Source organism: Chrysochloris asiatica, unplaced genomic scaffold (genome assembly GCF_000296735.1).
Source record: "Chrysochloris asiatica unplaced genomic scaffold, ChrAsi1.0 scaffold00015, whole genome shotgun sequence".
NCBI classification, from domain to species: domain Eukaryota; kingdom Metazoa; phylum Chordata; class Mammalia; order Afrosoricida; family Chrysochloridae; genus Chrysochloris; species Chrysochloris asiatica.
In genome coordinates this window covers 26,122,349-26,133,416 of record NW_006408533.1, presented here as the reverse complement: position 1 = coordinate 26,133,416, position 11,068 = coordinate 26,122,349, and the positions used below count along the sequence as shown (strand labels likewise).

General features: G+C 36.0%; 1 protein-coding gene across 1 annotated transcript in view; it reads right to left on the bottom strand.

Moving 5' to 3' along the window:
* Positions 1-3,600: 3,600 nt before the first annotated feature.
* PIK3C3 (phosphatidylinositol 3-kinase, catalytic subunit type 3) overlaps positions 3,601-11,068 on the bottom strand; it is a 186,512-nt gene continuing 179,044 nt past the window's right edge. The window contains exons 22-24 of the mRNA XM_006835138.1: positions 8,011-8,101; positions 4,167-4,292; positions 3,601-3,618 (exon numbers count right to left, since the gene is read on the bottom strand). Coding sequence (XP_006835201.1) covers positions 3,601-3,618; positions 4,167-4,292; positions 8,011-8,101 — 235 coding nt within the window. The remainder of the gene's footprint in view (positions 3,619-4,166; positions 4,293-8,010; positions 8,102-11,068) is intronic.

The window sequence follows — 11,068 nt, the reverse complement described above, 5'->3', positions numbered from 1 at the left end:
CCATGACTCTTCTGGTCTTCGGTCTTTAGTGTTTAATGTATCAAATCTGTTCTTCAGATGATCCCTAAATTCAGGTGGGATCTATTCAAGGTCATATTTTGGGTCTCATGGACTTGTTTTCATTTTCTTCAGCTTCAGTTTGAATTTGCATATGAGTAATTGATGGTCTGTTCCACAGTTTGTCCCTGCATCTACGTGATAAGATGGAAATTGAGGTCCGTAAAGCAGTTGCTATTTACATAAAACCCTTTTGTGTTTTTGTGGCAAAATAATGGGTACTGAATATAAAAGGCAACTCTCTGTATAAGCTGTTCTGAGAAACATTCATACTGGGCTTTTTACACAGTTATTAGAGTAATTGAATCATCCTACCTCTTGGGAGGTATGAGTAAGTCCTTAAGTAAACTAAGATTTTAGACTAGAGAGAATGAATTCCATGTTACTCCAGTCTGACTTAAAGAGGAAAAGTGTTCAATTTGCCAAGAAGAATTCAGTTTTATGCTTAATATGTACAAATGAGGAAGTTAGAAAACGCACAAAGAATAAAAGGCATAAGAAAAATTAGACATATGAAAAATGTTTAAAATATATATATACCAATAGAAGAATCTGTAATTATACTTAAATATCTAAGTTCTTAAGTTATGCTTTGAAGTCCTGTTGTGTGACACTGTAGGATAAGCACTAAACTGCTAACCACAAGGTTTGTGATTCAAACCCAGTAGTCGCTCCTCAAAACCCACCAATATATGTCGATGTGAGTCGAAACCAATTGGACGGCACTTAACAACAACAAAGTAATGCTTTAAACAGGCAATATTTTGCTGGTTCTGTTTTGTATATGGATACTTTTGCAATTAATGCCATAACTAAACACTAAATAACACATATGTAGTCTTTTTTTTTATAGAATATAACTTAGTTTCCTTTATGGTTTTATCAACATTTTCATTCTTAAGGCCAATCACATGTTTTTTAGAAAAGATCAGTGTTGATTAGAATATCAGGTGATTTCATTTACTACTGATTTATTCAGTTATAATCAAGACCCAGAATGAAAAAGAGCTTTAAAAAAATTATCGAGGAAAATAATAGCATCAAACTCACAGATTACTGTGAGGATTAAATGAGCTAATATGTTTAAAGTGCTTTGTAATATGTCTGACATGTTGTTGTTGTTAAGTGCTGTCGAGTCGATTCTGACCCACAGTGAGCCTGTATAGGGTTTCCAAGGAGCAGCTGGAGAGCTTGAACCTTGTAGTTCAAATGATTTTGCAGCCTGTCGCATTAGACCACAAGAGGAAAATATAGCATCAAACTCACAGATTACTGTGAACATTAAATGTGCTAATATGTTTAAAGTGCTTTGTAATATGTCTGAATAAACAAACTGGGGGTGGGGGTAAACAAAATTATTGTGTACGATAATTATCCATTCCCACAATTGTATTTGCTGATGGATGGTTTTTCAGTAGAGCTAGTCTTACATGTATTAAAGAAAACCAAACATCAAATAAAGTTAATAAACAAATATGTTATGATATATTTATGACTAGATACACAAAGTATGTAAGTATATAAGCATTTATTAGGGAGTGCAGTGGCTCCATGCAATAAGAACTGGATTGTGAACTACAAAGTTGGCGGTTCAAGCTAACCAGTGGTTCCAAAGAAGACAGATGAGTTTTCTGTTCCTAGAAAGATTTAGTCTCAGAAACCCTATACAGGTCACTATGAGTTGGAACCGATTTGATGGCACTCAACAACAAGATTGATGTAAACCACAACCCACCAACCAGACTTCCACCATCAATCAATAGAGAGAGAGACAGAAAGAAACAGGAGAAAAGGGAGGCATTGGGCTGTATAGCACCACAGACTCCTATTGAAAAACCTAGTTTTGGAGTCATTACTGACCCAAACCATATAAACTCTACCTTTCTGGAGCAGAAAAGATTTTAAAGCCCTTTACAGATCATTCCAGCAAGAGGAAAGTTCTGATGACATGATTTCAAAGACAATGACCCAAATAAAAGTATTTTGCAGTGGAAAATTTGTAGCACTAATAGGTGAGAGTTGCTAGGCAACAAATTCTGCAGTGTTTAATCTCTACCCTTCCTAAGGAATTGAATGATGAAAGAAAATGAGCCTTTTTAGCATTTCAACATAATAGTGGGAACTGACAATTTTTAGTCTTTAGAATATAATTTCCTTTACACTGAAACAACTATAATTTTTGTTAACAAGTATCAGTGTAGCTCCATGAAAAAACCAAAACAATAGCAACACACACCACACCTTGGTTCTACAGTCCACACTGACCAATAGGAAGGGACTAAGACTAGGGTAAAGCAATACTGAATCCTTAAATATGCTATAAATGATGAAAAAAGATGCTGGTCATTAGAATGAGAGTGCACATGGGTGAATTATTAGTATTAATACTGGGACAATATATATATGAAGAAATGTGACGATTATCAAAGAGAAATCATTGTCTCTAGAGATTAGCTAACAAACAGCTGTGATTGTACAATTTCATAATTTAAAGTACTGTTTAGGCTATAAAATGATATGAAACATAGGCAACATGTTTAAGGAAGCCTACAAAATAGCATGTGTATTTTCAAGTTCATTTCTTAGGATAAAGAACATGAGATAAAAACCTGAATTTAGTAAGTTAGGAAATGCTTTATACGGGTCAGTGCCCTCATCTATAGAAGGAGCTTAAAGCTAAAATTCATGTTGTGATGTTATAGTAAACACTATATGGGTCAGTTCTATATAAAATACAATGTCTAAATACAGAAAATGAAGCTGTTGTAATAGAGACTGTCTAGTATTAAAAAATAAGGAGCTCTGATAGCACAGTGTTAACGAATCAGGTTGCTAACCTCAGGGTCAGCAGTTTGAAACTACCAGCGGTTCCAGAGGAGAAAGATGAGGCTTTCTGCTCCCATAAACATTTACAGCCTTGGAAATCCTATGCAGGGTCAATATGAGTTGGAACCAACTTCACGGCACATAATCACCACCACCACCACCACTATTATAAAATGGAGAGTTGAAATACAATCAAAACTTACAATACAAACTTATCTACATCAATAACCATGCTACATTAACACCTCACTTTTACCACTATTGTTGTTGTTATGTGCCATCAAGCTGGTTTCTACCCATAGAAATCCTGTATAAGGTTTCTGAGAAGCAGCTGGTAAGACTGAACTACCAACCATGTGGTCCAAACTGACTTTACAGTGCCAAACCAGGACTACAGAAGGATGATAATGCTGATTTTTAAGATATTTTAATCATCCAGGTATTCGCTTGTAGCTTTCAAGTTAGCGTAGCCATGGTTCTCTGTTACGTTCTTACCAAGAATCTATTCTAGAAGTGATTACTGCACAACATGGTGAGTGGAGGTAATGTCACTAAATTGGACACACACACAAGTTTGAAATGTTTTATTATATATTATTTCCTTACAATAAACATTGTATTTTTTATTAAAAAATCTACCCTAGCTCCACTAGTAATAAGCAAGCTCAAAGTAATGTTTAGCAACTATTTAACCAGATTAGTATTCCCACTGAAATTTTACTGAAGACTTGAAGACTAGAAACAGAGAATAGAACTAGCATTTCTTTTCAGGAAATCCAATCATCTATTTTAGTTAATACTTAAAAACTAATTTCCCTTTGGTGTCCAATTTTAAAGAAAGCCCATGTCTCTTACCAATTTTTTTGCTTATCCATTCACTTTTCTATGAGAAGAGGAACATACCAATAACTCAACAAAGTCAATAACTCCCACAATTTCATTTATTTATCTGATGAATACACCTTTCATTGTGTGGTTTGGATTGCATTTCTTAAGCTTCTGAACTCATTCTTCAACACTTCACCATTTACCAAAAATCAGCAACTGTTTAAGTCTCATTTGCCAACGGTGCTGCTAGACCCAGTATCACTCTCACTCATCACTGATTACAAAGGACAAACGCACTTACGTGGATATTCCATAAGTGTATCTGGATACTCTTACATGGACACTCCACCTAACAAAGCATGCCAGTTGGCAGGAGAAATGTGTGGCTCAAAAAGGACTCTAGAGTAAGTACATTAAGACACTGAGATAAAACCACACTACCTCAGAGAACTTACCTGAGCAAACTTGTGAATCTGTTCAACCACAGCAGCGAAGAGAGCATGGACACTTTCATCAATCAAACTCTGCATGTAGTGCACCGCCTCCTCGTCAGACAGGTCTAGACGGAATTTATCTTGAACCTAGAAGACAGCAGACTGTCAGGCTTTCTGATGAAGAAACACAGGGCCATATTTTGGAGAGACAGACGCAAACTGATACAAATATGGCTACACTACATCCTGAGCGAGTTCTATGTCCCCTCCAAAATTCTTCCGCATTTACATGTGTTCTGAATGCTATTGTTGAGTGCTATAGTTCACTGCTTTTGTTAACATGCTCTTTTGCTACATGCTAGGGTTGTAGCATGTAGAAAAAAGTAACTACATAAACAGAAAATTTATTTAATCTGGCCCTTCAAATTTAAAAAATCATTCTTTGAATACTCAAATATATGATTTAATATTTTTTAATTAGGAACTACTAAATGAGATTTAAATTGCCACATAATTATTAGCAAGCTCTTTATCCTGTTAGAAACTGAGTGAATTTGCTCATATTCCTAAAAGAGTCAATCTACCAGGCAGTGAACTGGGCCAAAACCAAACTCCAAATGTTGTCCTCTTTGTAGTGAAAATGGCCACTTAATTCTGTAAGCTTTCAATACTGGGCTTTTATGGTTGTTTTAATGGGGTCCTGGGTCTGGAGGACCATATTCAGGCAAGATCTGGGAAAATTTTACATGAAATTAAGAGAGGGCACTCAATCCTACTGTGATTTCATCTTTCTAAAATTTCCTCCTCTATCCACTTAAAATCTTATGCATAAGGCTGTACCCCAACACACTGGAAAATGTCTTAAGCCTCTATACTGGTGTGGGTTAATGCACTGGACTATAAAATTGGTTTGAACCGCAAGGTCAGCAGTTCAAACTCACCACCTGCTCCTAGAAACCCCTATAAAGGGTCGCTATGGGTTGAAACTGACTCTACGGCATTTAACAACAACATACTAATTTAATGTATCATAGCAACAGGATTAAAAAAATAATCACATGATCATTCTGAAATATTTGACAAATCCAACACCTTTTCAAAGTAAAAGTATTCAGCAAATGAGGCATAGAAGGAAATGTCCTTAACCTGATGAAGGACAGATACTTAATGGTAAAAGAGAGGATGTTTTCCTCCTAAGATTCGGAGCATGACCACTTGGGTGCTTTTGCCATTGCTATCCATTAAAGTATACATACTGGTGGTTCTAGCAATTAGAGAAGACATCAGCAGTGATATCCCTAGTTCCACAAAACGCTTCTAAATCCAGATTCAATTTCTGGCAACTGTGTTAAGTACCACTGTGGCCATTTTTAAAAATTGTACTTTCATGTGATAGTAGTGATATCATCCAATGATTTCCACATTCCACTGGGTCACCATCTCTCTTTGGAATGGGTACAAATATAGATCTCTTTCAATTGGTTGGCCAGGTTGAAATTGATAAGCTTATATAAATAATTTTCATTAACAAAAGATATTTTTTTAAAATAATTCAATATTTATCAATTGGGAAATCATAGTATGAGACAATATTCTCTATTAAATTTCCTTGTACTCAATATAGTAAAATCCCCATCCACTGCAACTGAGTTGACTACTACTCATAATGACCTTATAAAACAGAGCAAAACTACACCACAAGGTTTCTAAGGCTGTTTAAGTCTTACGGGAGCAGACTGCTTGATCTTTCTCCCTCAGAGAAGCGGGTGGGTATGAATCTTCAACATTGCAGTTAACCTACTAGGTCACCAGAGCTCCTTATTCAAGATTTTAGAAATTGGAAAAACATCTTTTCCTGGCTCTCATTTCTCAATGATTTTATCACAAAAGTACAACAAAAGAACAACTTTAATACACCAGAATAAAAAGAAGAGCTTTAATCTAAATAATAGTTTCATACTGAGTTTGATTATTGAAGGAACACTAGAGTTTAAAAACTAAAAAATAAGAAAATCCTTATGTAAATAAATTCCAAAGTTTAAAACAAAAAGCAATTAAAATGAAAAAAGAATGCAAACTGAACCACTATCCAACTATTGCTACAAGGTAATTAATGCTTTAAATAATCTTTTGTACTAAGATTACAATTTAATGACTGCTACTTAAAAAAAATAACTACAGTACCAAATTAACATGAAAGTGTGATGGCTTTAGTGTTTATAGATCTTATAGGTACCAAGTATAATTTTAAAGGTCAACAAAAATAGATCTTTAGTTAATTTGTAACTACTGAAATATAAAAATTTTTAGTTTGTTTGGAAGTTTAGTTAAAAATCAATTTATATTCTAAACACATCCATTTTATTTATTCAACACAAAATCAAAGTATCTTATTAAATTACTTTGAACAAACATTTGTTACAACAGTTACAAAAGGCTTCTTTGCTAATTACTGAATTAAAGGAAAACATGAATGACTATCATGTGGTCCTATTTATCACTTGGACTACTTTTCACACTAGCTTTTTCAGGTCTTATTTTTTTTGCCATCACTGATATATTTCACATAAGAATATATTAAGAAAAAAAAAACCTAATATGATCTGTTTGCTTAATGGATAAGCACTGGACTACTAATCACAAAGTTGGCAGTTCACACTCACCAGCTGTTCCTTGGAAACCCTATTCAGGGTCACTATGAATATATTAAAAAAAAAGTTTATAAAAAATACATTTACTAAAATAAATGGAGACAGGAAAATACTGTCATACTTTACTAGGATCATTCAAGTAACTGGAATAATCTGTACTTCTTTGAAGACTTAAAAATTAAATGTACTCTAGCTGTCATACATTCAGGAAGTCAAAGCAAAGACTTTTCAAAAGTAAAGTCAACATTATTTATCAAAGTCTAAAAATCTACTTCTTGTAAATCAGTCATCCAAAATGAACCATATATTTTCGCCCAATCTAACACAATTTTCCAATATTAGTATTACTTTAATGTCAAGTTTATGTTTCATTTTATTTGTTCACATTTTTGTTAAAAATATAGCAGAAACCTCTCATGAAATACCCTTTTGGGGGAGATGAAGGTAATATGTCTTTTTAAAGTTCATTTCATTGAAACTAGAATAAATAGCTAGAAAATGCCAATCTGAAAAAAAATGACTGATATATATACTGTGCCCAGTGTTTTTCTTACTCTTTTTCTTTCATATAATGAATTAGTCATGTTTTAAATGACAGTGCTATAATAAGATACGCAAAAAGAAAAGAATGTTATAGATGAAAAATAAAATCACCAGGGCTCTCGATGATTGTTTAGGATGAGCTAAACTTTTTGGTAACTCCAGGTGAGTCTCTGTAGGATCAACACTGGACTTCGAACCACAAGATCAGCAGTTCAAACCCACCACCTGCTCCTCAGAAACCCTATATAGGGTTGCTGAGTAGGAATTGACTTGATGGCACTTACCACCACCACCACCAACAACAAACTTTTCAAGACAAGAAATAAGAGTTATAGGAGCATGGTGTCTCTCCAGAACAGTGAAACATCATAGTTGGGAATTAGAGCTGAGAAGGGAAAGAACTGGGGATCAAGCATTTGGGAAAATGGCTGTATTCTAAAATTATGAAAACATTATGACAGATTCTCTCAGTCAATTTTGGTCGAGAATATTATGTGGCATATAGTGTCACATGCCAATGAGATTTAAGATTCTGTCACATGTTTTTATTTAACTTAACATTACTCAGGAGTCTAGTGGCCATGACAATAAGAGAAAGTGGGTTGCTAAAACTCTAACATATTTTAGATAAGAAAAATAGATTGTGGTATTTGAGGATGTATTTAAATTACCTTTTTCACAGTTTTATCTGGTTCAAGAGCAATGTCTGGAATGTTTGCATCTACCATCAAGGAAAACAAATTCAAGATCAGATTAGAATACCTAAAGGAAAGTGGTAAAGAAAAAAATTTGCAATGAGTTAGAATTCTGTAATTTTCTCATACCAAGAACATTACTAGAAATAACAGTATTTGCAACTTTATAATGATTATCAATCTTGAAGACACCCACTCCTCACTTATCAACATGGTAAGGTTCCAGACATCAGGTCATTATGAAAAACTGGTATTATGCAAATTGGAGGCCATACCTCATCTTTGACATTGGTGACAATATCCCCCATCCCTCATTGCTCAGTGCCTACTGGCTGCTTCTGGTGGAATGTGCTGGAGTGGCAGACTTTGCTTTCTCATCACGGCTTCCCTACCACAGCAGGACCCACAGCAGGGTGGAGTGACATTTAAGACTTATCTTTCTTAACTTACATGACTCATCCATCTACCCCAGCCCAGCAAGTCTCCCTTTACTCTTCCTCACTTCCAACCTCTCTCCACAGACCTCCCTGGTACTCATGAACATCAATCATACAGTCAGCCCCGCCTGCCTATATCCCACCACCACCCTGTACCCTTCAGGGCTGGACCAAGACATTGGGGACGAACAGGAGAAAGTGCCCTGCAGATAGAGACCACTATCCTTCATGTGGTCTAGTTTTTGCTGTGGCCACCAGTATACCATTCAGGGTGGCCCTCAGAGGGTGACCCAGGCTCAGCCCAGACCTGCAAGGAATCTGGACCATCAGAGATGCTGACTGAGAATTGGATAACAAAATAGTCAATAAATGAGGTATGGATATGTACTACAGACGCAATCAACAGAAAATTTACTTTTTCCCAAATCAGCATTTTACTGAACAATGAAGACCCATCTTTGCTAAATGAGAAGCATCTAGTACCTTAAAACTAACTCAGTGTGTGGCACAAGTAAATTGATGAAAGGGAAATGTCCTCCTACTCATTACTCAGAAGAACCTTGTAGGGATACTACAGTTTTCACAACATCACTAGTCATCACTACAGTGACTGTTCTCGAGGGAGACTATAAATAATCCCAAATAGAGAAAAAATAGCTAGTACTCTACAGAATTAAAAACAAGGAAGATACCTAAGTAATGATATTTTTCAAATATGCTGACTTGTGGAGCTAAAGATTTATCCCCAAACTCTCCTTTCCTCAAAGAGGCAGAATGTTTAACTAGCTCAGATGCTGCTTTTCTAAACTGCAGTTATGTGAGGGACAATGTAAGTAAACTTACCCTAATACACATCGCCACTACTCCAGAACACTCTCCTCTTGGGCAGTTATGCTCTGGGTGGTCCCTTCTTAGCACTAGACTGCTTAAGGAGATGCAGTTTTTAAGCTTGGGAATGGATGTGAGGGAAGGAAGCTTTGATTTGAGGCTACTAGAAGTGCCTTTACATTGTCTTCTCCAGAGGGTGAAGGTCAGGGTTTAGCTGACAGACGCTTTATCCCAGTGACCTATCTATCTACATTATAAAAAGCAGTATCTGTTACCTGAAGACTACTTAAAACATTTAATACTCTTACTTCAAATGCATAAGGGAAAGTAAATGATTTGTTGAATATAAAACTGATGATCTGCCCTGTAAACTTTCACTCAATTCACAATAAAAACTTAAAAACAAACAAACAAAACAAAAAAAGCATAGGGGACAAAGTTCCTGCTCCTTTCTTCTTGTTTCAAAGCTAATTTTCTCTAAAATGAAAGCTTAGTATAGAATGGTCAAATTCTAGGACACAGTATTTGTACCATAATATGGGGTAAAGTTTTGATGGAGCTCAAGTTTGACAGCAGTTTCAAAAGCTCACACTATCTTGTGAGGAATAGGAATGCAGGTAGGAAAACCATTTACAGAAGTCTGATGGAGAAGAAGGAATATGGAGACCATTGTTTGTTAAGTGCCACAGAGTACATTCCAACTCACAAGCCACAAGGTATCACAGGGAGGGGAACACTACGATGTATTTTCAAAGGATATATCAGAGGTTCTCAAGCCTGCCTTCCCATCAGACTCACTTAAAAAAATATCAATGGCTAGAGCAATTACAGTCCAAATAAATCTGATAAAGCCCAGATAAGTAGAGTATATTTCGAAAAGTTCTTGAAGTGATTCTTCTTGGCACAGCCAGATGCTACGCTAAACTTTTGCCTTTATGATTTTTTGTCATAAAGCAAATATTAATGCTTTCTGGATTATTTGCTTGTTTATCCATGCCTCTATTATAAAAGTAAAGGATAACAGAATGTAAATAGAGAAATCATCAAAATTTGTGAATACCTTGATTGCACTAATATTGCTTACATCCATTGTCATTACTCCTGCATTTTTCACTTAAGATAGAACAAGTCAACCAAAATAGAAACCATGTATTCAATATCCAACCCAGAAACACAGAGCTTCATGATTACTGTTGTTGTTGTTGGGGGCCATCAGTGGGTACCCACCCACAGTGACCTTATGCACAGCAGGAAGAACACTGCCCCATCCTGGGCCAACCTCACTACTGTTGCCACGTTTGAGTCCATCGATGCTGCCACTCGGCCAATCCATCTCATTGGGGGTCTTCCTATTTTTCTCTGACCCTTCACCTTACCAAACATGATATCCTTCTCCAGTGACTGGTCCCTCCTGACAATATGTCCAAAGTATGAGGGATGAAGTTTGGCCATCTTGGCCTCCGAGGAGCACTATGGCTGCACTTCTACCAAAACGGATCCATTGATTCTTTTGGCAGCCCATGGCACTTTCAACATTCTCCTCCAACACCATAACTCAAAAGCATCAATTCTTCTATGGTCCTTATTTACTGTCCAGCTTTCGCATGCATATGAGAATACTGAAAACACCACGGCGTAGGTCAGGCGAGCCTTAGTCTTTAAAGCTGACATCTTTGCTCTTCAACACTTTCAAAAGGTCTGGTGCAGCAGAACTGCCCAATGCAACACGTCATCTGATCTCTTGACTGCTGCTTCTGTAAGTGTTGATA